This window comes from Strongylocentrotus purpuratus, unplaced genomic scaffold (genome assembly GCF_000002235.5).
Source record: "Strongylocentrotus purpuratus isolate Spur 01 unplaced genomic scaffold, Spur_5.0 spur5_scaffold_5, whole genome shotgun sequence".
Lineage (NCBI taxonomy): Eukaryota > Metazoa > Echinodermata > Echinoidea > Camarodonta > Strongylocentrotidae > Strongylocentrotus > Strongylocentrotus purpuratus.
This window is the reverse complement of record NW_022145611.1, coordinates 21,068,609-21,096,157: the sequence shown is the minus strand read 5'-3', so window position 1 is coordinate 21,096,157 and position 27,549 is coordinate 21,068,609. Positions and strand designations below refer to the sequence as shown.

The following is a 27,549-nucleotide window of genomic DNA, read 5'->3' as shown; positions in this document are numbered from 1 at the left end:
TAAATTGAATGAAGAATCATCAGAAGCAAAATAGCTAGTCTAATTCTATCATAGAAGACTTCAGAATAGGGGGATTCTGTGGAATGTGTCATGTACAACATTTTACATTGATCCATCTATTTCATTTAAAAATGAATATCTCGGTATTACTAACATTATAAATACCGGTAGTCAAGTCAAGGTCTTTTTCAATTTTTTGATGAAAGAAATAGATAAAAAATAAACATATTTTGTATGGAACACATTGTGTGGAATTGCCCAAAGGTGAAAATTACTGCAGACGTGGAGAATGCCAAAAACGACATAGGCCCAGACCTTAGCTCTTGATATCAACAATCTCTGGTAGATGTGGACTTGTTCTTTAACAAGAAGATATGTCTGTGTGCTATCCTCAAAAGTTGGAGGGGAAAAAAGGAATATAAATGTCTGTTTGGGGGCCAAATGGACATTTACTCTGTGTTAAAAGTATATGAGTTAATGCCCTTCTTGCCCCAAAAATAATGAGAAGTGGTACGTTCATATAGCATTTCTACTACAGATAGGAGTGAATTAATTTAAAAGCATTGACAGCAATGTAATTAGAAACTTCTCCTCTATATTCACATTCACTGTGAATCACAGTCTAAATGATATGGCAGGGCTCTAGTGTAGATTGTTTGCGGTATAACTTGATACAATAGGTGATTTTTGTTATTTTCTCCCAAATTTAATGTACCTTTGTCTTGGATTCAAATATTAGTTGTTTTTAGGTAGGACAAACAACATGTAATGTATGCAGTTTGCATTCTGACTATTGAAATACAATTTTTTGTAACAGATGTATGAAATAACTAGGCACTTTACAAAGATGTATGTATTCAAGTTGATTACATCGCTAAAATTACCTATTATCATATACAAAGTATATACATGTATATAAAGCAACAAGCAAGCTGTCTTGTGATAAACATACTGAAAATGATTAAAAGGACCTGAAGGTCAGACTAACAATAAATACAGCAGGTATGGACTCTTTAGTTTGCGGTGGTAGCCTGGTAGGTGTTATTAGCTAGCAGGGACCTTGGTAGATGAATATCAGTGCGGTTCATGCAGCCGTTGTGTAATTAGGATGGGGGAGCTGAAGGGGAAGGCATTAAGGTGAAGCCTACAGTATAATCTTTTAGAGTATTGCACGGCCAGTTCACAAGTGAGACAAGGGTAAAATTTGAAATGCAATTAATACGTTTCTGCTTTTATGGCCATTTAGGTGTATGAAACATCACCTTGAATGTTACAATCTCACTTTCGACTGACCTTCTTAATACTGTACAGAGTGAAAGGCAAATGATTGCAGATATTCAGGAAAGATGTAATATGTGTGCAATTTGAATTTGAATCACGATCCAAATCTTACCAATTAGTGAGATAAAGTGTGATTCAGAGCACCGTCTGAAAAGTTGATTATTACATTTCACCAACCGTTTTGCATATGAACAGGCTTTGAGAAAAAGTAAATTACCGTCTGTTCAGAGCCAGAAGGGCGTCGACTCCGTGTTAAAAGATATATGACCTAACACCCTTCTATCTCCAGACACTTGGTGCATGAAGCAATTTGATCTAGAAGATAATCCCCTTAAACTCATTATCCCTGAAAGAGATTATTCCCGGAAAGAGATAATAAAACCAAGGGCGTGGTCTGTGAGATGTAAATGGAGGGGAAAAGTTTCATTGGGGATAATCCATCTATTCTTAGTGAGAAGGGCCTAAAATCTGTTTTAAAGTATAGGACTTAATGCCCTTCTGGCTCCCAACAGTGTAATTATCTGGGGATGATAATCTTGATAAAGAGGTGATAGGATACCAGACCCAATATATTTCATTGAAGCCTTTTGGAAATAGTCTTTAACTCCATTCAAAATAGATATGCAATGACCCAGGAAAGGTGGGTTTATATTTAATCTATATGAACATTCAGTTTGTTTAGCGCTGGTACATTCACGAAGCATTTGAAATGATCTCAGTCAACATACGTGGTGGATTGACGATGGGATAATAGTATCATGTGGGGGATGTTGGTAGAAATAACACATGGCTTAGGAACGCCATCACCATTCTTCGCTGTACATAACACACATCCATTGAGTCCTGGGACCCGTTTCACAAAGCCTTTTTTCAATGACAAAGGACAAAAAACAGTGACAAATCTGCTGACCACCAATCAGAAGCAAGGATTTCACTAGCTTATAACAAAAACTGTCATTTGTCGCTGATGACAAGTTTTGTGAAATGGGGCACTGGTTAGACCTCACAGATAACAATAAAGAAAGACTATAGGCATATATAATGTAGGAATAGCAGTAAGTATGAAAATGGTCAATCTGTCGATCCCACTCTGCCTCCATCCCTTCTTCTCCATGTGATGTCACAATGAAGGAGTGCAGTAATTGGCTCACATAAATTATTGTTTAGGCTTCTCCTAAAATATCAATCCTTGAGTAATGCAGTGGGATTATAAAATTGTTGAGAGAGGCTCATTAATCGTTGAAGTCTGACCTATAACAATCATTGTCAATTCAATTTTCCACTTTTAAGAAGGGGAGCGATTTGGGAATGATAGATTATCGGTGATGTGTGACCAGGCCATAAGCTTTACATCATGAACCTGGTGAATTTTCTGGAGCAGTACTGGCCGGGCACAGCTTGCCTTGATGTCAACCAAACTTAAGTTATGAGACATTAGTTACGGTTGATTACTGCGGTGACCTTTGAAGTGACATGGTTAGGCCGTCTTCCTAAGGTCTGAACTTCAACTCAACTCAACTCACACTCACACTCATCTCTGATAGATATACACTCATTGTCAACAGTGGCACCTTGGCATCCTTACACTACAGGGGAAGGGGGTTTGTTTGTTTGATTGTTTTACCTGACTGCTAAGAAAACATGTGTTAAAATAAAGCAACAAGGGGACTGACGGCTTTATAAGTCCTCTCCAAGGGACTTGGTAATGAGGATTAATTACTGCCTTTCCATAGGGCACTAGCGCATCAAATTAGTTTCGAGCTCGGGACCTCCGGGTTACAAGACCACTGCTCTACTACTAAGGCCATCATGCCTCACTTTGTGATGGGAGATTAGAGTATCAACATATCATATTTAAGTGACGGTGTAAAAAACACTGTTTTGCAGGAGCTCTTTTAGGATTGTAAGGGTTTTATAAGTGTGCTATTCTCACAGTGATATTTTTACCAGAGCTCTTTTGCAGCATTCCAGAGCTAAATTGCTCACCGCTCCCGTCATAATTTTCCCACTGGGGTCATGACTTATGGATTAAAGATAATCTGTTATGTTGGCCAAGATGTTTTTCTTGGTTCATCGATGTAGTCTTGGTACATCAAAATATAGATACATTGAAAAATGAAAAAAAAGTTCAGTCTTTGAATGTACCTTCGAAGGTCGTTAAGAGGTCCAAAAGATTTTGTTGTGCGGTGATATATACCCCAGTCATACCACTAAACTGACTCTGAACCAACCGATTCTTGGCCTTTTGCGGTAATGTAATTTTTGTGTTCGGCCTGGTGTCGACCTGATGTCTGTCTCATTGGTGTGACTGACAAAATCTCATAATACCTCATTCACACAACCAAACGGACCAATTCTTTTCTTTTCTTTTTGTTTAATTTTCAAAGTTACAACATATCTATAGGGAAAGTTAAATTACAAATTGAGAGAAAGAGAGAGAGAGAGAGAGAGAGAGAGAGAGAGAGAGAGAGAGAGAGAGAGGGACAGAGAGAGAGACACACACACACAGAGACAGAGACAGACAGACAGATAGAGGACGAGTATTAAAGAGATAGAGAGGGTGACCATGGATATACATGATAAGTATGCTAGACAGTGAAATGAAAGTTTGAAAGTAATGTCCATGTTAAGTAGATACAATCATGCATTCCTTCATCCAAGGACCATGCAGACAATCGCCCCATACTTCTTCCTCCACGTCTAGAATTTTCCTGTCGCACCCAATCAGGCTCTCTAAATATCTTCCTGTAGGCCGACATCTGCTTCCGTAGATCAAGGGGGATATTACCTGATCAGGTATGAGGATATTGTGGATGGGGATGAGAGTGAGAGAGAGAGACACACAGAGAGACAGGGACAGAGAGAGAGAGAGAGAGAGAGGGAGAGAGAGAGAGAATGACAGAGACAGAGGGAGGGAGAGAGAGAGAGAATGGGAGGAAAGAGAAGAAAGAAAGAAAGAGAGAAAGAGAGAGAGAGGGGAAGGGAGAGATGAATAGTAAGAAAGAAACAGGAAGAAAGGACCAAAAAATGAGACCAAAAAAATTAGACACAAAAATGAGAGAAAATTAGTGAGAAGAGATAAGATACAGCATGAGAAAGAGAGAAAGAGAGAGAAAGGGGGAAAAAATAGAAAGGGAAAGTGTTTGAGAGTGGATGTGACAGAAATACATCATGGAAGAGGGAGAGACGGAGAGAGAGAGTCCCCGGAGAAGGGCAAGGTTAAGATTAAGGCAGTGGGTTACCAGTTTGGGTTAATCCAAGGGCAAAGTTTATCCAACATGGCTTTTGATAAAAGTGATATTTTCCTATCTTGATGAGCATGTAGTTTAAAGTTTCTCTTATTTGATTGTTGTGCAAGTTCTTTTAACATTGTGTTGAAGATGCCCATTCAATTGTCATCATGGGTTGAGAAAGGGAAATTGAGAGAAAAAAAAATCAAAGAGAGAATGAGAGAGAAAAGGATTAAGAAAGGGAGAGAGAGAGTAAGGCAAATAAAAATTGGGACAATAGAAGGGAAGGGAAAGAGGTTAAGATGTGGGTGTGGAGATAAAGTGGGTGTGATGTAAACAACATATTGAGAGAGGGAGAATGAGGGGTGGGGGTGGTGGAGAAATTGCTGGAGGAGGACAAGGGCAAGGAAAAGGGTCAATTATTTAAGATTTTATAAGCTCAAAGGGCAAAGGTCATACTATATTAACTAGTCCAATATAGCTTAAACATAGCCCCCTCCCCTATAATGATGTTTTCCTACCTTGATGAATGTCAGTTAATTTATCTTTTTTTTGGAGGGGGCATGAGGTGTTTCACAAGCTCTTTGGGTATGTGTTTAAAGGTACTATGTCCCATTTGCAGGCCCAAAAAATGAAAAAGTTAAATTCCAACTGCATTTGAAAGATAATACTAATTTAGAACTTCCCTAAAAAAGGTGGGGCTTGAAAATGTCTTCAAGTGGGAAAATAACGACTATTAGTTGTCAAATCGACTTTATATAGAGCCCAAAAGTAATAGTCTTGATTTTCAGACAATTGTACCGAATGGTCATACGTTTTATGCTGCGCAAAGATTCAATCAGTTTAATCTTGGCCATCACAAGAAGTGGGTTATTGATGTAGACAAATGCTCATGTATTCTTTACAACTCTTTTCATGTATGTTATTACCAAAGAAGGAAAAAAGTCAGTCAGTCACTCAATAGTGTCTGACAGTGAAGTCTAGGAAGTAAACGGGTTTCCTTGCATAATTTGAATATAATGACACTGCTAACGTTTAAATTTCACAGATAGGACATACATGACATATTCATAATTCCTGCAAAGTTCTACAGAATTTGAGGTTGGCTGCAAAAGGGACATAGTACCTTTAAGATGCTCATTAAACTGTTGTCATCATGGATTAATCAGTAAAGTGTTGTGAGTTTGAGCAGCATCAATTGATCATGAAACCACAGTGGGGATGTTATTGATGCAGTCAAGTTGATGATGGAGTCATCAGATGTGGCCACTGCTAATGCAAAATCACATGCATGCACCCCTGTAGTATGTTGACCGTTGGAGATGAGTATTTCTTTATACATTAGACTCAAACTCTTCAAGTTATGATAACTGCTCAGACTATGATTTATTACAAAAGGAGGCCCGATGGCTCAGTGTTAGAGCCATGGTCTCGCAACCAGGATGTCCCGGTTCGAAACCAAGTCGATGCGCTATTGCCCTTTGGTAAGGCATTGATCCTCGTTACTAAGTCCCTGGGATAGGTCTAAAAGCCGTCAGACCCCTGGCTGCTTACTTACAAGCATACGCATGCTTTCTTAGCAGTCTGATAAAAGAAAGAAATAAACAAAGAATGTTCAAGTCTTGACTTATGTGTGTGTATATGATAGCTGCACCTGGCTATGAACTATGAAATTTAAACCCGCATCATGGTCAAACTGATGTCCATCCCAACTTAAATCCCTTCACTACTAGCTCCCATAAAACTTCTTTATGTTATTCTTTGATAATGACAATATTTTAGAAGTAAGTAGTAGTAGTACAGGTAGGTTTGGTATATTTCTTTGCAAAGCATTGTATGTAGAAGTGATGTGAAATAATTTATTTATAGGTGCACAAAATGAGCATTTTGACTCTTAGGATATTCCATGTGTGTAATGGTCGGACAGGATGGTCAGTCCATGCCCGCCTGCATCATGGTCAAACTGCTGTCCATCCCAACTTAAATCCCTCCACTACTAGCCCCCACGAAATGAGCTTCTCTCTGCCGAAGCCCAGCCCCCTTATTCCATTCTCGGCATTCCACGTTTCCAAACATGGCATTTGGAGGATGTGAGCTAGAGTTGAAGGGTCCCAGCGTGGCATTCCATTCCCCTTAAAAATGACTGGCTGTCACTCATCAGCAACCCATGTGCTTGCAGAGAGATCCAGGTTCAAATCTTAAGAAGAAGAATCTTGTATGTAATCCAAGCAAAAGCCTGGCGCTCATCTCTCCTATCTCCCTGCTCATATTGTTTGTAATGATGTGACCCCGCCCCCCCTTGTTTTGAAACATTTTCTTGTGTTGCTCGCAGCTTTGTGAGTCATTTGAAGCAGGAAATTAAATTTTAGTGGCAAATTGAATCTTTGACTGATTACTATATAGTCCATTTGACCCTGAACAAGTTATAGCATACAATATACCTATTTTCATTTCCTTTCTTCTTCTTTTTTTCCTTCTTTTTGTTGTTGAAGATGATGCTACTAGTTTGCAAATTTATTGGAGTTCATTAAATCTCTTTCTTATTGAATCTCAAATTCTAAATCCTAATGTAACAATATTCCTACCATTAATTGCAAACTTACGATTAAGTTTTTTGTGAGATATTTCTTTCTTTCTTTATATATTTATTTATTCAGCTAGATATATATTTCTTTATTTCATTTATTGCAGCTATTGAGTCGTTTATCTTGCTGTGTTTTTCAGATTTGCTATTTTGTAGTTCCTAAGAAATTATGTTCCCCCAGTTTTTATGATTCTACGATTTAAGGCTTATGTGTCCTGTGGTATGAATACAAATCACTTCTAATAAAACTAAACAGTATTTTGTTCATCCTAAATATTGATCACTTCAAAAAACTTTCATAAGTTATTTTTCTTACTTCTAAAATCAACTTGGTAAATAATTCAACTACCCTCATAACCCTATCTTAGTACCAATAGCAAATTTGCTTGGAACTTTTTTTCTTCAAACATTTCAAGAATAAAAATATTTTCAAATTTACTTGAAAATGTGTAACTCATACGACTACCCTCGTGTAGATAGAATATTATTATTATTTTACATTCTGGCTAAATCACTGTATGATTATTACAATGATTATAATTGTTACTTCTTGCTTTTTGTCTTTATAGGAAATTGTCCAGAATCCTCAACTGTTTGTAGGTGGTGCCAGCCGATTCGACGTTGCACAGGGACAACTTGGTGAGAATAATAATCTTATTTAAAAAAATGGTTAATCAATTTTACTCACTGAAAATATGACAGTCTTCCGTTGTTGATGTTTTATAGGTTGACCAAGCCAAGCCACACCACGTTTTTGTGTGTATGCTAAAACACGCCCCCCCCCCCCCCCCTCATGCAAAATTTGCAAATGGAAAGTTCTTTTATAGCTGCATTTACACCTCAAGCAAAAATCATTGATTTTGTCAGAACTCGCTACAAAAAAACTTAATTGAAAAAACCCACTTTCTTTTTTTTTTAAACGCCAGCAGAAATTTCATCGATTTTTTGCAGGATTTTTCAAAATGGTTTTTGGGCTGTGTAAATGGGCCCCATATGGAACTAAAAAATACAGAATGCTCGCCACCAATTTTCAACATTTTCTTTATTAAAGTCTCCAACTTCCAAAATTTTGACAGTGCAAAAAATGAGCTTTCTCTCTCTCTCTCTTTATTGTCATATGTGACATGGAGCCTAGCAGGGCCGGTTTTATATGTTTGTAATGATGATCAGTTATTGCGGATGTGTAATCGTTCTGGAATTCTCATCATGAATCAGTCCTTGACACCTGAACTCAGCGATGAGAAAGGAAAGTGAAAGTGATTGACCTGTAATAGGCTATTTACGACATCTTGAGCGCAAAAAACCCAAAACAATCATCTTCCAGAATGAACCTTGCTCATATCACACTTCACACTTACTTTTGAAATAAGACTTTCATAATTTACAGCTGATGTGCATTTACACAAAAAACAAAGAATTCTTTTCTATAGGCAGTCCCCTGGGACAGGCACGCTCACTTATTTCTTCTAGGGTATTCTTCCAAATTGACATTAAAAGTATGAGAAAGCTCACAGATTATCTTTCACCTTTAGGGCAACTCTACTTTCTATGTAATAATGAAAAGAACTTGGTTACAACAAGCTAGCCCTGTGGAACGCCAGGTATGATATACCGGTACAGTACACACTTGTAATATTCTGAATATGACTTAATTACTGATACACACAATTGTTATGTGTTGATTTGTCATTAAGTGAAAAATTAGTTTAAATTTCAAAACAGGATATCAACAAACTTCTACTGTAACTTGCCGATTCCTCCAGACTTCAAACTAAAAGTTTAAAATGTCCATGAATGTAATTTTGATTTTGCTATGATTTGATTTAATTTCATTTGATTTGACTTGATCAGGTGACTGTTGGTTCCTTGCTGCCACTGCTGGTCTCTCTCTGGATGATCATCTTCTCAAGAAGGTCATCCCCCCTGACCAGAACTTCGACCTGGGAGTGGTCAAGTTCAACTTCTGGCAGTACGGCAAATGGGTGACGGTTGTCATTGACGACCAGCTGCCCACCTACAACAATGAGCTCGTCTTTGTGCACTCCAAGGAGAAGAATGAGTTCTGGAGCGCCCTCTTGGAGAAGGCGTACGCCAAGTAAGTTTAGAGTACCAAAGCTGTGACATCATAACAAATCTTTTTTTAGAATTTCTCAATTTTTTCTTCATTTTCCGAAAGAGCATCAAAAATGATGTCCAAATGTCGAAAACCAATCGAATATGTTAAAGGTAAAGACCAGTAATGGTCATGCGATTGCATTGTGAAAGAAACGTTGTGGAATCGATCAGAAAAGGTTGATCATCTAGCATCTAGCATCTGCAAGGTTCTGGAATCATCAAAATGATAAGAAATTTGGCCCATTCTTCGTAAAGTTACAAGCACTATACACAGAAAGATGTATATGGGACTACCCTATCTCTCTCACACGACCATGAGAGAAATAAATTTACCAAATATATGAATTAGTAGGCGGTTTCCCGGCAAATTTTTTATCATCATGTATTAGTCAAAACATATTCTTTCACATGATTGGTAATGAGAGCTTCCATTTCATTTTTTGAAATTGGGGCGTTACCAATACTGGTCTTTACCTTTAAGTATTGGCTGAGATATGATCATCTGAATAAATAGATTTCCTATAGTGTTATTTTGCTCTGGTTCGTAATGTTATGAACTAGAGCAAATTTACCACTTGTTTAGATTCGCTTTGGTAAACCGCCGCTAGAAATAACCAACTTTTTTTTTAGTTGTAAAAAAAATGGCAACTGCGTGCAACAAAGCTAGGTCCTACATGTATTCACTGAGCTGTGTTGTAAGATACAGAAATGCGAAGTGTATTACACTTACGTCATTAAAAAACCCACAAAAAAAACGCTGTGGTATACCACATCATAGCAAGGCTATGTCCGCCATTGTGAGGCTAAAAATTATATGTAGATTTGGGTTCCATGATATGAATAGAACTTGCATAATCCATTGATATGCTGGTATTCATAAAATCACATTATATGTTGTTCAGGTTTGAGTGGGCAGATTTATTCCATTGATTTATGGATTACCAAATATCATCATCCACATGCCTTAAACAATGAGCATAGTTCTGTAAACATATAAACAAATTTCATCGCAAATGAAATTTATTTCTTCAGTTTATTCCATGTCAGGATTATTTGGTTTATTGATTTGTGACAGATTTACAGTTGTGCTGAATATAGGGCTTCATATTTGATGCTTCATAAATCGGTATAGAAATGTTAAATCTAAAATTATTGTTGAATTCTGGTTAGGTGATTGCATTGTGAAAGAAACCAGAAGCAATGGGAAAATCTTGCTAATGCAGCAAATAAGAAATGCTCCAATTGTGGTTCAAATATTTCAGCTATTTGTTGTCATATTTTGAATATGAGGGCATCTGATGAGCCATCCTTTTCAGGGAACATTTTTCCTATGATACTCTTCCCAAACGAACATAAAACGAATGAAAAAGCTTTTTCACCTTTACCAGACCGGAGTTCAAGCCATAGTGTATAATCTATAAATTAATAACCTTCTTTAATAGGCTCCATGGTTCTTACGAGTGCTTGAAGGGTGGCAATGTGATCGAGGCTATGGAGGACTTCACCGGTGGTGTCTCTGAGTCCATTGACCTGAATCAGAACCCACCTAAAGGTCTGTTCAAGATCCTCAAATCCTCCTACGACAGGGACTCCCAGCTCGGCTGCTCCATCAATGCCAAACCAGGCGTGACGGAGGCCAAGCTACCCTCCGGTCTCATCGCAGGACATGCCTACACCATCACTGATGTCAAGAAGGTGAGTGCTCGATGTTGTTTCTAAACTTTGAAGTAAAATGAAAATGGGATATCTTCCTGGTGGTATCTTGCCAGTCACAAAACTGGTCAATGGCTGGTCGCCGTTTTGGCCTTTTCTGTGATTTCAAAGTTTTATAAAGATAAAGTTGAGTAATAATATTCTCTTTTTTTTTTAAAGAGTACAGATTAATTCAAATCAATCGCAACTTTAGACTAATCGCAACTGTGTGCTTCCCAGTTAGGAGTTGGGATTAATTTCAAATTGCAATTTGACTTGAATCAATTGCAACTCTTTATAAGATGGGGCCCTGGACATGCAATTGCAATGTGAAAGAACCTGTGTGGAAGTAATTGGAAAGGTCAAAATGTTTTTTATTCTACATCTATTAAACAAATCTGCTGTTCTTGATTTCTTTTTAAAGGTTAACGTTAAGGGCCGCGATGTGCGTCTTATCAGGATCCGCAACCCATGGGGGGCAGTCGAATGGAATGGAAGATGGAGCGACAAGTAAGTAGACGTGTAATCCTTAGGGTTCCTGGGAGTGCGAAAGAGCATGAGATCTAGCTGTTGCTTTGATTGCGAGAGAGCTTGAGTGGATCTAGGGGTCATTGTAATTGAGAGAGAGCTTAATTAGTATCGGGATCACTGTGATTAAGATGGGGTATGAGTGGATCTAGTGGTCATTGTGATATATCCCTCTTTTTTAAAATCTCATATTCTCTCATGATTGGCATGTCATCAAGCATGTTTGGTTCATATTAGACTGTGTTTTTATATTGTATTCTGTTTTGTATTTTTTTTTTTTTTTATGGCTACACATTGTATCATTGTTCATTTTTTATAATATATATTTGATTGTGTATTGACTTTTAAATTGTCTACATGTATTTGATTATTTATGTTCTGTTTATTATTTTCACAGCGCTAGAGAATGGGACGATATAAATCAAAGAGAGCGCAAAAACCTTGGATTGGTCAGCGGCGACGACGGTGAATTCTGGTGAGTGCAATCTAACTTCCCCCTGGTCCCTCAGATAGAACTTTAACTTTAAAAGATGTATCCACCTAATTGCGTATAGTACTTGTTTGCTTTAGCAAGCAATTAGCAAGCAATCAATATTTGCTGTTGTTCCTCCTTCAATAAAAGTTGCTTTAGGACAGGGTAAAGATAAAGCCTTGTTCTGCTCCTGCCATAAGATGCAATTTCAAAAAGTTGATTATGTACTAATTACAAAGGATTGTTTCAGAAACAAATTGACTTCATCTTGACAAGAAGCACATTCACTGCACTCTTATGCAAGGGTCACTCTGTGGCCTGGACCCACCCTCCTCAGGTCATCACCTTTCTTCACCTGAGCTAATTATTTGTAACCTCAGGGTTTCACCATCACTTCATGTGCTTTACAAAAAACAAAGGCAAAGCATCACTCTTATCAGCAAATGTGTTAGTCCAGGCTTCACCCTTTGAATTATTTGCATAGGTGATGCTTCACTTTTGTCAGTTTTACATAGGTGAGGCTTCACTTGTGTCAGTTTTCCATAGGTGAGGCTTCACTTTTGTAAGTTTTCGGCCGGTCTGAAGCTTCACCACTGTTTCACCATACTGGCCATTTGCATAGTTCAAGCTTCACCACTGTTTCACCATATTGGCCATTACATATTTCACTGCTGTGGCGTAATACCTTTGTGGAATACGTCAACATTGAAATCTCGCGAAAATATAGGCTAAGTTTTATGCACAGATTTCGTTAATAATCAATCGTAAAACAGGGTCGGAGTAGTACCGTCTCAAAATGATCGGAAAACTCTGAACTTTCTATTTTTTTTCAACTCACCTCGCAAAAACTTGGGGCCAAAACTTGGCACGATCTGCGCTGCGCATGCTGGGTACAATACCGACAGCTCGTAGGCTACTAGTCTCGTTTCCAGACTTGAGGCTGGCCTTTCAGGCACGTATACTGCGAATACTCACGCAACTAGTTATGTGTAGGAGACTAGTAGACTACTCGAAAACGATCTCGTGAAATCTCGAAATCAGTTTCGCTGGAGAAAAGTTCGGTGACCTCAGGACGATCACTCTGCGAGTGCATGAGTGACCGGAATAAAAATTAAATAGTTGTTTTGAAACGCACGATTTCGACATGATTTCGACATATTTTCGACGCGACCGGTAGTGGCTTCGATGTCACATCACCTGAACAAACAAGGCGACCGATTGGATTCGATGTCACATCACCAGAAAAAACAAATTACTCGTCAAAGCTTCACACATTTCATCAATTTGTATAGTAAAGCTTCACCCAATGAAGAAAAACGAACGTTAGGACTTCACTACAACAACAAATAGGTCAGGGTCAGGCTTAGGCGTCGAGTCGACGTCGATATTTGGCGACCTCTGAGGAGGGTGGGTCCAGGCCACAGAGTGACCCTTGCATTAAATGGATACTATAGGGCTAAACACATATATGTGGCGTGACTGATTGGTCCAAACAATTTCATTGCATGTATATTTTGTCACATTTTGAGTATGGTGGCATATGAAGAGCATCCTGTTCAGGGAACATTTCTGTTATGACTTTCATCCTATTATCTGGTATAGTAAAAAGACACATAATCTCAATAATTATTTTTTTCTTTACCAAAACTCCACCTTATCTTAAAAAAATGATGAATATATCCCAAACCCATTTTTCAAAAGAATCCAGGCATGCTATCTTTACGTTCGTAGGTTTGAATATATATATATATATATATATATATGTTTATATATGTGTGATTTTTTCTTGCAGGATGGAATTCAGTGACTTTAAGAGGAATTTTGAGAGGGTCGACATGTGCCACTTGAGTGCAGAGGCTATGACAGGCAAGGGCAAGAGGAAGTGGCAGGCCATCGTCAACGACGGCAAATGGCAGAAAGGAGCTACTGCTGGAGGATGCCGCAACTTCCCTGGTTAGACCCATTCCCACTATTCAAAGTACTTTCAAAACTATAATATGTAATGTCAAACCTGTCTATAAATAAGGCTACTCAGGCCATTATTATTTATTTGTATTTGTCTTGAAAATTCAGGATGAGTTTCATTTGGTTCTGTGAGAAGTTCCAGGATATTGTTATGACGTGCTCCAGCAACAATTCGCACTGCAGGCAATACCTTACAACCCTAAACCAAACAAAATGGCTCACTTATACCCAAACCCCAACCCTAATTCTAATTCTAACCCTAAACCTAACCCTAAACCTAACCTAAAACCTAATTGCTACCCTAACCAAACCTTCAGGCTTGATAATTGTCAAGAGTACCTCTAAATTCAACATGACCTTGAAAGTGTTATCATCATCTTCCATCCTCAGATTCCTTCTGGATCAATCCCCAGTTCTCCCTCATCTTGGAGGAGGAGGATGACAAGGATGATGTCGGAGATGAAGAAGACGAGGACCCAGGACAAGATAAGCCAGGATCTACCTTCTTGGTCGCCCTCATGCAGAAGAACAGGCGAGCACAGCGCAAAATGGGCGTCGACAACCTCACCTGTGGTTTCGCCATTTACCAGGTGAGTAATATGTCACTACTGTCCAGTGTGCATGGTTTATGGTGTACTTCTTCTGACTGCGAAAAAACCACTTTTTGCATACATGCAAACAAACAGTGAACCAATTAATGGCTTTAATTAATATACGAGGACTGGTAATTGAGGATTATTGTTTTACCAAAGAGCCCAAGCACGTTCACTTGGTTTAGGAATTTGGTTTTGGAACTTGGGTTTCTCTCTGTTTCAAAAATCTTTAGAGCATAGCATCAATGTGGGTAGTTTGTTACCGATCTGTCCTTTGCCTTAGTTGGTGCATATGCATATTCTACTGGAAATTGTACTCTACAAAGAACAGTATTTGTTCACATTCTACATTCATTCACTTTTGTCTTGAAACTTCGTAATCATCCACATCTCATTGTCAATTTTATCTTTGGAAATCCATTTCAACCTTAGTCTTATTAATTTGATCATTGTGCTTCCATTTAAGTCATAGACAGTTCAATGTTATTATCATCCTCGGCCGGCAATATTGTTCAATTGCAAGGAATTACATATTTAAAGCCATTTCTGTATCTCGGAAGGTATGTTTGTACAGTTTTTGCTTGGCTATTAATAAACAATTTTGATTGGCACATGATGAAGTTGGCTTCAATATTTGCGTGATTCAATGATTCTCAATGAAAAAGGAACCCCTAAAAAGATGTAGGTGAATGTGGAAAACATGTTTTATCAATCTTTCTTTGTTTTTTTTGTTAGACTGACGGCAACTTTGACGCCTCCGTCGGACTTCCCAAGGACCACTTCCTGTACAACGCATCTACAGCTCGATCACCCTCTTTCACCAACACCCGTGAGGTGAGCGGAAGATTCAAGCTGCCACCCGGCCACTATGTTATCGTCCCTTCGACCTTTGAACCCGGCCAAGAGGGTGACTTCCTCCTGCGTATCTTCTCCATGAAGCTGAGTAAGGGAGTGTAAGTGAAATGCATTTCTTTCATTCTCTCTAGATTTTAGTTGTCTGCGAACGTTACTTTACAGTATGTACACAAAACGTATATAATGAAAATAATAGTATTGATATTGGTATTGAACGGAGAAATAAAAAAAATTACTGTCCGTACAATCTTAAAGTGATAGACTAACCTTTTCAGATGAGTTCCTACTCCATAAAGTTATGGGGATGCTAACCGGTATTTGTGACGCACATTTAAAAAAAAAAAACTTCTTTGTTCACAGTCACGAACTAGGCAGATATGATTTGATTTTTTTTTTTTTTTAATTTTGTTAACGTAGCACCATCAAAAAATGACATAATGTTCTTCCAGGGGGCACTGCATTAACAATCTAATTACACTAAAAAATTATAAATGCATAGTACAAATTGAAAAATTTGGTACATATGGCAACAATTATTAGTAGTAGTTGGTGTCAGCTGTTCCCAAGGGCTCACTGTAATGTAAACCTTGGGTCTTTCCTCTCGACATAACCTACTCGGATGGGCTGGTGGACCACCTCTCTGGGGCTTTCACCTGAATGATTACAATGGGTTCTAAATAGGCATGGGGTTGGGGTTGGAAGAGGTTCTCTCAAACACATGGGACCTCCATTTAACACCCTATTTGAGGGACAGAGTGCTTTTATCTGTAACCACCGTAACATGAGACACAGGGTGAGATACTATTTCCCTCTCAGATTTGTAAATCAAATGAAGCCATAAAAGTCTGATTTTAAACTCTCAAACCACATGACATATGTATACAAGCAACAAAATGCCAGACGATTACGATCTTTCTCTCCTCTTTTTTATAGATCTATTGATGAAGAGTCTGGCATGGTAGACGTACCCAAACAGGTAATATTTTTGACTACTTTATTAACTTTTTTGACTCCATTCCAAAATTATAGTTCTGTATACAGCAAATTTATTTTTTTGCACTTGAATTGAGTATCATGAAATGAAAAAAACCCACAAAGAGTTGCTTAACCATTTTTATATCGCATAGAAGCCCTTATGAATAGCCTTTGCTTATGTTCATATTGTCACAAATACATTCATATTTGTTTTTTGTTATTTGTATTTATGTATTTTTTTCAATAAATCGTAGAAGTGATCGCTTAACACCTCCACATCTATCATTTTCACCCAAAGTTTGCAGCAAATGTAGATTTATGAAGCAAAAAAAAAAATGCTTTAAATGTTGTGAAGCTGGTTACTCATGTATGTGTTAATTGTTATCAGTTAAGCTGCTTTCAACTTTAATGATTTTTATTTGATTTTTGTTTTAGTATCCATTGTTGATCATTGCTTTTATTGTTGACCAATTTCTCCGCTTTCTGTTGAGCTTCAGTTTTATTTGCTTCCACGGTCATAATCTCATTAGAACTGGGTCACAAATACAAAATATATTTACCCCCTTTTTCCTGTAGTAGTGAAGTCCTTTAAATCTAAAATTTCCATAATAAAATTGACTGAACACATTTTTTAGTGAATTACTTTTTTTACTCTACCTCCAAAACACTGTGAAGGATCATATTTTAGTAGTATTTGAATGAAAAAGATATTTCTTGTACCGTAGTTTCACTGCAGTAATTTTTCACAAGTTCAAAGGTCACCTAGCGCAGTAAGAGTGCAATGACCTCAAGTATAAAGGTGAAGGGTCATGGTGTGGAAGTAGTGGTTAGAAAATGACTAAATGTGAAGTTGATCTAGCTAGTAGTCAGTTGGGAAATAGTTGTCACTTCGGTCTTTTGCATAAAGCGGGACTACACTACCTGTAGCTACTTGTACCCTCTATATAGCAAACAATGCCTAAGTGGTACCCGTTGGTCCCCATGATCCCCTTTTTCTTATGTAATTTGAGAAGTGATTTGATAAGATAACCACCTGTCAGTGACCATGCAGGGTCTAATCCCTCCTGGCCAAACTAGTGCAGATAGGCTTTAAATAAAAGAAAATGTGCACCCTCCCCCACATAGAGGGAACACGCATATGCGTACTCTAAATAACACTGAGGGAGGGTCTTGATGTCATAGAATTGTTTGGAAAATGACTGGTATTTCAGTTGATATTTTAATAACCTCCTTTGCAAGTCTAATGTAAACGCAGCCCAGGATGCATACAGTGCTCCCAGTGCTCCTGGCCAGGTGAGACAATAACCTCTCAATAAGATGAAAGCTGTGTTCCTATCCTCTCAAGGCTGTTTATTCAAGACTTTATATGTTAATGCATGGTTTTCTATTTGAAACGTTTGAATTGATGAAATGTTCCCTCAATCATGGACCCACTCTGAAAACACCCACATGTTCATATGTAGTGAATGCCATTTCCAATGGGTTTAAATCCAGTGAAACCATATGCCTAGTCTCCCATAGTTTAAAAAATTTTTCCCACCCATTTGTTTATACTATCCAGTACTTGTAACTTTAAAAATGCATTTTCATGTGCTCATGCAACTCTCTTTGAAAAAAAATCCCCCGTCATCCCCTAGATTCTCTCTGTGTCATTGTATGCACGTGTAATTGTACTTTGCTCCAATGAATTTTCGCAACTCCCCCCTACCTACATGTACCTGCTTATAAAAGGCGTCCCACGATACCTACGCCGCCCCTCCCATCTCCGCAAACTCGTCTCGCGATACCTTTGCCGCCGCTCCATCCGCTACTCAGGTGAGAGTGAGTTGCACGGTATCTGGAGATGACCGAGTTTGGGGTGACGAGCATGGCTTCGATCAGATATCCGATTTCATTGTTATATTGCAACTCATATAGTCACCAAGTATTGCCTGCGCATGTTCATTTATAGTGAATGAATAACATCTAGAATAAATAGATAAAGAAATATTAAAATGTTTGTGCATTGGTAAATGATTACTACTAAAAAGTATCTTCAGCATATCATAGAATTCAAACATTACTTTTTGAATGCAGGAGTAGTGATTGTCATCTGGTGTTCATGGTACATTCCTATTCTTTTCGATAATTATCTTCTTGGAAAATTGAATATACATAAGTAGGAAGAGGGATTTTATTTATTTATTCAGAAGAGCCAGAGTCCCTTCCAGTCATATGCTCAGCCGTGTTTTTCGCCGAGTCTGTCTCCATCTGGTTACTCCTCCGGTCACTCGACGACCGATTACTCGACCGGTTACTCGCATTCCCCGACAGGTTACATCCATTCGCCGGCATGGGATCAAACGTCATATGACTTCTTCAGGGTAGGCTACCACAGAGGTTTCGACCAATCAGTTGGGCCTCGTCGCATGGGTTTGAACAGCTTGACCGGCGTGACTGACCCCCCTCGAACACCATCACAAATGTGTTTTCTCCCCCTCCCTCTTCATAACAAAAGACATTTTTTTGAGAGCACTGCAAGAGTTTGTGACACAATCATCATCATCCTCTCCTTCACGTTGTGGACATGAGTTTACAGGACATTCCTAGAATATGTCTTCTTCTTTTCTTGTGGAAGTTTTGACGTGATTTAATCATGTGCATACTGATTTACCATGCTTCACCCATCGATCACTTCTCATACCTTCGCCAAAATGACATTCTTGCCTGGACTGAAGTTGGATTTTAGGGTCAACCGTCACGAGATCCAAGATCAACGAGTCATACATGTATGTGAAAAATAGATTGTAATCACAATATTCTGAGAACATGTTAAAGATAAACTCCAGTTCTGGTAAAAAAAAAAGAAAATTAATTCTCACAGAATCAAACTAAACTTACACTGAATGTTCAAGATTACAAATAAATGACATGTGCCGAACAATTTTGGAAGAAAATGTATACTGGCTGAGTAATGAGCATAGAAAGACAAGGAAATCAAGGTAGTACTAGCCCCGACACCATGTGTGTTGTCCCATATATAGCTTTCTGTGTACAGTGCTTGTTACTTTACCAAGACTCGGTCAAATTTATTATGATTTTGATGACTCCAGAACCTTGCAGTGCACACCAATACTTACATGCTACATGATCAACGGTTTCTGATCCTTTCCACACCTTTTCTTTCACAATGCAATAGCATTACCAGTACTAAAGTTTATCTTTAATGGATTAAAATAAAATTGAATTTTAAATCGCTCTATGACTGCGCACAGTCGAAGATCCATCTAGTCTTTCATATTATTATGGTTCTGTACGTGCATCAGAATCCCTGAATGTCGATGATGATGGACTGAATTCAGTAGTGATTTTGTCAGTTGCCAACCATAATAATGGAATTATCTTATTTTGATGCATATATCATACAAAAACATGAATTTACCTGTGGCATGCATGAAAAGTAGTGGTTGAACACAACTCCAGTGAACAAGTGTGGATCCTAGATATGTGATTTAGATTTTAGGAGTTATGTTAAACAAATCTTTATTCATGTCAGGAGGGTTAAATCAGGTCAACTTGAACAAGAAGTGTCTTTTTTTGGATTACAAAAACTCATAAATTATGCAAATGAACAAGTACCTCCTGATTAATGTTTGCCTGATTTGTTTTTTAGATTTTGTTGTGATGTATTTGAAAAGCAGGCCAATTCAGAAATTTGCCTTTTAGATATCTCGATGTGAAACCATAAATATATACTGCCTTACATGTATATATTTTTTCTTTTAGATTAGCAGTTTTATTCAAAATTTTCAAACTATTTAATTACCCCATACATGTGTGAGATAGAAAAGAAGTTTTTTTTTTTACAATTAAGATTGGAAAAAAAGTTATCAAATGATAAGTTGTTATACATTGAGTTATCACATAATTGTAACCTTTTGTTTGTCTTTATCAGCAAGAATATTGCATGTCACAGATTTTGTTTTGATCGATAACATTGGTGCATAGAGAGTATAATAATACAAAGGCAAGTCCAGGGTGTATTGTCCCATAGGTTACCGACATCATCATAATTTGCAATATACCTGGAAAGTTGACAGACGTTCTAGAGCTCGATCAGATCAGATCAAATGACAAATTTGTGATGTTGATTGTCAGTGCTCTGACATTTCAAACAATTGCTATGGGTTTTCGTATGCTTTAGGCCACCAAGGTAGATGCATATTGGAGACTCAGTTGCATCATGAAAAATATAGAGTGGTTAGGATTGTAAATAAGTTAAAAATACAATTTAGGGTTTTAGGATGAGGGTTAGGTATAGTATTCAGTCCAGTGTTGAAGATGGTTCGTGTACTGGACAATATCATGGAGCAATTGACACAAGAGCATGTGTCATTTAACCAAATGGTTGTTTATTTTTCTGTATTCATGGTTACATATGGGACAGCCAATGACCAAATCTTTGGACTTGCCTATAAAGGGTGTTTTAAAGTGGTTGTCAAGATGTTTTGTTTTGAAATATTGCCTCATTTTTAACTCGTTGAGTATGATTTAATAATTAGGGAACTCTTTCTAGCCCAAGATATCTTTGGCTTGGTATTCAGCAGAATAACAATGTTAATGATTAACATCCAGATAGATTTGACGTGAAAACCATCATTCAGAAGGAGGAGGTTGATACTACCATTATTTGAAATATTAACAATTTGTTCTATAAGACTCTAAAACTCTTAAATCTTGCCCAAGCTTTGAAAGTATGTCAAAATTGTAACTGCGATGTTTAGGATCGATCGCTTATACATGATATCACGAGAGAAGCAGGATTTGTTCATCATAATATTGTAACATGAAAAATGAATGTATTATTTAAGTTGAAGTGGACACTTTGCAGTGTTTGATTGAAGCATGTTTTTTGTTATTTGTCCTAGTTCATAGATAATTCATATTTCATGACTGTAATCTTGTTATACAATCTTGATTATATTTGTTTTGTTGTGTGATAAAACTGCTAGCAATGTTCTGTGGTGAAATTAAACAAATCAACTTGTCAGTAATATTTGATTTCAACACCGGTGGAACACAGTTCAATCAGATATTGCTATGTTCAATTGCACATGATGCATGCACATTTGGGTTTTGAATTGAAGAAGAAGAACAACATTTTTGTATCAGTATGACGGTTCATTTCTATTTTTCTACCATATCATGCAAGTTTATGACATCCTCATTTTGGTTCATACCAATGTGTCTTTTCCACTTTATATTTGCAGATTGTTGCTTTCTCAATTTGAGATTTGTTAGATATCAATTTTTGTAAGAAATGTTGAACCCTATATTCTACACAGAATTACTCCCAACATGTTTCATATTTAGAATTCTTTTGTCCAACTCTACATTATCACGTCCAGTGCATGAATTATGAGATATTAATTCCAGTGAAGTTAAGAGAAATATTCACATGGCTAAACTTGTCCCCTCTCAGTTTGAACAAGTGCCCTAAAAAAATCTCTTTAACAAACCTTCTTTTTTATTGTCTAAAATGTGAAAATAGGTAGAATTCCTTATTTTCTAAAATTTTCAGAGCTCTGTAGAAGCTGTCCCTAGCTCAAGTGCTTTCTGCTCCTTTGTATTTTGTCAGGGCTTTAGACAATTTTGCATTTTGCCATTTATCTCTCAGATGTGTATTGATCATGATTGTGTTTGAAAATTAAACCCTACAGCCGCCACCACAGGACGATGCTCAGACTCAACGCTTCCGTGAGTTCTTCAAGAAACTCACCGGCCCTGTAAGTCCATATGACAAATCATTAGCTTTTTTTTTGTAGCGCATTTTATAGCTGTATTGATACTTTGTTGAGAACAAGATTCTTGACTTACATGGATTCATTGAATTGAATTCAAATTTATTTCTTGATTGCAATAGACATTATTTTTCCATTGGTTGAACAATAAACAGCAGAAATATAGTTAACAAAGAAGTGTACAGATGACAATTATATAACCATTATGTGATCACAAAACAGAAGAAAATACAAAGCATTTCTTTCAGAGTCTCAACAAATAATATATTTTTTTGGTGTAGATTCAATTGATTTAGATATTTTGATTTATTTATGTGTTTTTAAAATTTATTATTTTGTTTATTGGTTCAGACAATTGACCATGTGTAGGTAGTTTGTTGCATGCAGCTACTTTTTTCCAGCCACCCCCCCCCCCATGTCATTCATTGGGTAAACACAAAGACACATGGCAGACGTGAACAAGCTTTTACCAATTAAGCAACTAGTTGAAACACTCCCTAATTGAGTAAAAAGAGTGAACTTTGTTTGCAGAATATCAACTGAATCCAATGACGGTGATAATAATAATGACTATTGTCCAGATGGAATACAATTTGATGACATCTGTTTTGTTGTCTTGTACAGGATATGGAAGTCGATGCCTGGGAGCTACAGGAGATCCTGAACGCAGCCCTGCGCAAAGGTCAGTGACCACTAAACCACACCCTCATAGCATGCAACTATATGAATAGCTTCAGGGTTCAATCACAGTGTCAGTCACTACATTGCAACTACACTATCTGCATCACATATAGTCATTACCCCTAAAGATCATTGCTACGAGTGTGAATTGTTGTATGGATCTAAAGCTACAGTCCCATATACGTCCCGGACCGTCCCGGACCATCCCGGACCCCATCCGGGGTGATCCGGGATTCGGTCCGTGTTGACACCGTGTTGGCACCGGGGTGGTCCTGGATGGTCCTGGATGGTCCTGGATGGTCCTGGATGGTCCTGGGCGGTCCGGGAGTCGACCCCGGATGTTTTTGACGGTCAAAAACTGCCGGGGTGGTCCGGGACGGTCCGGGACAATAGTTTGATCCGGGGTGATCCGTGTAGCCACCGTGCTAGGTCCGGGGTCATCCGTAGTGGCGCCGGGGCGGTCCGTGTTGATCCGTGGCAGTCCGGGAGTGAGTTATTGACCGCCCAGGACCATCCAGGACCATCCAGGACCATCCAGGACCACCCCGGTGCCAACACGGTGTCAACACGGACCGAATCCCGGATCACCCCGGATGGGGTCCGGGATGGTCCGGGACGGTCCGGGACGTATATGGGACTGTAGCTTTTAAAGCATCACACTTTTTTGAACAAAACATCCCGGACCATCCCGGATCACCCCAGACCATGGTCCGGGATGGTCCGGAGTGGTCCGTGCTCGTCCGTGCTGGTCCGGCTTTATATGGGACTGGGGCTTTACCATGTTTGGTATAATTTGACACTAAACATGGTGGAAATGATTGAAGGAGAACTTCAAAGCATTAACTTCTGTCGCAAATAGGCTGAAATATGATCAGAAATAGCACCAAGAGACCAAAATAAGTCACATCACTTTTCACAAACTTGACACTCTTGTGGAAAAATAGCATTTCTGTGTTTTTTTCCCCCACATTGTTTATAAATGTTTGTTTGTTTGTACATGCCTCCAAGTCTACTTTTGAATGACCCAGCTCCAGCAATGATCTTTGGGATTACTAAATTCACCAGACACACTCACAAGACACAGACAGTTACAGACACATACTTATAAACATTTTCATTGGATGCCATGTCATTTATATAAGCTGCAACCATGCACAGGGAAGCTTTTGCTCTACAGGGTCGATTTGACTAATTTCATTTGGAATAGGGTCCTTAAACAAACTGTTTATTGAGAGCATTGCAAACGCTTTGTAGTTTGGTCATAGAAACGGGTCAACGGAATAAACAGAGTCATCGTCATATGGTTATTTTTATCAATCATTGGTATTGTCTTCATTTATAATTATTGAAATGGCAGGATATAACACACCATTGAGGTAAACAAGGGCACACACATATGGGCACTTTAGCAGCTTATATATTTCTATGTGCAAAAATATCATGGTGATATTGTTTATCAGCTTTTATTGGTTAGGTTGGGAATTTCAGCACTGACATCAGTCATCTTTCAGCTGAACATCACCATCATTCAGAATACATGTTAATGTTGTTATCATATATTTTATTGATGTTTGCTTTGGTACTCACATCTACATCCATATGTATATTCAAAACCTCTTGTATGATATACAAGAAACGGAAAGTAAGAAAATGATGAGTATAAGACAGGCTTATCATATTTGGGCCAAGAATTCATACATGTTTTCAAAAAAATTACAAAATTGGTATGAATCTGTCTAAAAAGATACAACAGACATGTACAAGTTCTTATAGGTGTAGGTCTGCTAGTAACAGCATAATAACAATATTTGCGACAAATGTTTATCACAGGTGAATATGACGATGTATAACACATGTATGGACTTTTTAAAGATATATATTTTTAACTGCTTATATTATACCAGGAGGATGAAATGTACATAGTGAATATTGTGCATGTTTATTGACTTACCGTACATTTCCTCCTGTCAGATAAGAATCAAAATAATAAGGCTGTAAAATGTTCTTGAGAAATTGTTCAACTAAAATAACAATTGAATTTCGTTCTCATTTTTTGAACAACATCACACAATGTATGAATTTTAATGTGCATGTCAGTTATTAATGTGTATCTAAGAATCTTAAGGACTACAACTCTGGTTGATCCTATCTTTTTAAATATTGCAAGAAATAGTACTATTGCATTATGACGACTATTAACCATTTAACAATATCTTGAATTTCTCTTTTATCATTGCATGAATATTATTTTTATGTGAATTACACAGAAGGTCAGTAAGACAACAAAACCCCAAAATTCTCTTTTGAAACAAAAGGCTTTTCTTGTGTTCACTGATCAATAGCCAGCAATTTTCTCTACTTTTCACTTATTTGTTTTTGAAACAACCTATCAAATCCCACTCTTGCAATTGTAAAATACAAGCTTTTCACAGTGAAAGAAAATATCCCTAAAATCACAAATGCCTAAATGTTAGATTAGACAAAATTGTCATTTGATAATCTACTCATCACTTTCCTCATTTTAGTATCTGTAAATTCTTTTTGATTTAGCAGTGATTGTTGTTTTTGTGATATCAGCTTTGAAGAAGAAAAAAATCCTTCTACTGTTTGATCATTTATGCGTTTGGAAATCCTTTTCTTGTTTTTGATATACCCCTTCCTGCTGCTGCTCCAACTTTAAAGATGACCCTAAAATGATTGGCTGTTTTGTCTAAAGATATTTGTGATCAAAAATGGAAATTCAATAGCAGATATGAGTTTTTATTTCCTTGGCATTGTTATCATTTCCCAACAAAATTGTATTGCGTAGTCCCAACAGTCTTCCCGCTGTTCTGTGTTCCCCAAATGCTTCTTTGGTCAAACAAAAATTTTGTTTTCCTCACTGTGTCAGTTAGTAAAATGAAACTGTGTCGCATTTGATTTTATTATAAAATTTTGCTTCAAAAAACTGTTATCTTCCTAAAAAATGAAATCAAAATCAAGTTGAAAATAAGCTAAATTTTATCTAGTTTGCTATTAAGCCATTAGCTACTGGAATTGGGTGGTTCCTGAACAATGCCTGTGTGGAATGAGACACTTCAGGAGTCAACAGATTAAGATTAGGGGAAAATAGATAATCGTTCAAAATGTAGGAATTTATTTATGTTCCATTCCATCCCATCCCAGTACAAAATATGTATCATTTTGACAGGTTTAGAAAGAGATGTTGTCTTGCCATGTGTATTTTTGCATTTTCCCCACTGTAGTTTGCATTTTATTGCATTTTGTCAGTATGTAGTTGTTTGTAAGCATTGCATCAATTTACAAATGACTTCTGCCAATTTTCAGCTACTGGTCTTAAAATTATTGTGTTTCATGTTGCTGAAAGAATTTATTTGCTGGAAAATTGTGACTTTTGTGCTGATAGCTGTTACACATTTCTCATGTTTTCCACAACCCCCCACCCCCCCCCCCAAAAAAAAAAATGAAAAGAATAATAATAAAATGGAGACCTTTCTCCAGTTCATATTGAATTTTACGTGTTTTTGTTTTCTATCATCTAGTAAAGCCTTGATATCAAGGTTTTGTTAGATAATAGAAAAAGACAAAATTTGCATGGTTTTGATTTACCCAGGCTTAGTCTTTATTTGATCGATCTCAACAGCATCAAGCCTCATTCTGTTTTAAATACTTGTTTTCTCAACCATATTTGCTAATTTAGTGATCAGCAAACTTGGAATTAATCTGCTAGTTAAGTGACAGTCAGTAAAATGATGCAATGCTTTCCTCACTTAGAATCATTATTCATAGTATAAGCTTCATAATGCATTTTATTCAGTTTTTTAACACGCAGACCATCATCATTAGAAGCAGAAGGGCATTAACACTGTGCATTCAAGTATACAGCACTAATGCCCTTCTGCGTAAGACATTCATGGCCTTATATCCTTATCAAGGCCCATCAAAGTATATGCATTTTGTTCTCTTTCCTTACCCATATTTGCATGTCTTCCACCCGCTCACTTTTCTCTCACATTTCTGTTCTTCGCCTTCGCATTTGCTGTAACATGTGATTCGTTAATTGTGCTTGCAACACCCGTTTTGACTGACTGTGGATGCAGATTTACAAGTACCTGGTGGTAAGAAATACATGGTGTTGGTGTTGATAATATGAATTGATTTTCTTCTCTCATGAAACGCTCACAACTTTGTGACGAGAAGATCTCCTTGAAGAAACTGATGGTAATTCAATAGAAATGATAATGAGAGTGCAATTATGAGATTTTCTGAGATGATGCAAACAGTTTTTTAGCTTCTTCGTTATTGGTTTTGTTTTCCTACAAGATTTCAAAGAGTAAAAGAAGTAAGAAATGCTGAAATGTGTGCATGCTGATTAATCTCATTAATACCTTTTATTTTTGTTTACAACTTGCAAAACTTATCAACATTTTAACAAGTTCTCTTGTGTAAGAAAATTATTAGTTCAATTATTATTCATTTAGTAATGGAAACATCTTATTGCATGTTTATGGCAATTTATTTTCTTTTGAAGGATGTATCTTTCAAAGAAGAAGATTGTTTTTTTCATGCCAAGATTTAAAAAATAATTATAATGATACCAATTGTAAATGGTCCTTATGTGTGAATACATAACATTACAAATATGTCTAATAAGCTCAAAACTGTGAAAGATATTGATTCAGACCCGTTTATGATTAACAACAAAAAATGAATTTGAACTTTTATTTCATTGAGACTTGTTATGTATTTGCACATAATTTATTTATAATTTACTTTATAAACTAGTCTCTCTCTATAT

General features: G+C 37.3%; 1 protein-coding gene across 2 annotated transcripts in view; it reads left to right on the top strand.

Moving 5' to 3' along the window:
• Positions 1-27,549, top strand: part of LOC105442747 (calpain-9-like) — a 58,013-nt gene that overhangs the window by 23,566 nt on the left and 6,898 nt on the right. The window contains exons 3-14 of one of the 2 annotated variants that reach the window (XM_030999268.1): positions 7,665-7,734; positions 8,947-9,190; positions 10,653-10,905; positions 11,327-11,412; positions 11,828-11,905; positions 13,695-13,855; positions 14,258-14,457; positions 15,196-15,413; positions 16,249-16,291; positions 21,990-22,055; positions 22,695-22,752; positions 26,852-26,869. In XM_030999268.1, coding sequence (XP_030855128.1) covers positions 7,665-7,734; positions 8,947-9,190; positions 10,653-10,905; positions 11,327-11,412; positions 11,828-11,905; positions 13,695-13,855; positions 14,258-14,457; positions 15,196-15,413; positions 16,249-16,291; positions 21,990-22,055; positions 22,695-22,752; positions 26,852-26,869 — 1,495 coding nt within the window. The remainder of the gene's footprint in view (positions 1-7,664; positions 7,735-8,946; positions 9,191-10,652; positions 10,906-11,326; positions 11,413-11,827; positions 11,906-13,694; positions 13,856-14,257; positions 14,458-15,195; positions 15,414-16,248; positions 16,292-21,989; positions 22,056-22,694; positions 22,753-26,851; positions 26,870-27,549) is intronic. The other variant, XM_030999269.1, reaches the window with a different exon arrangement.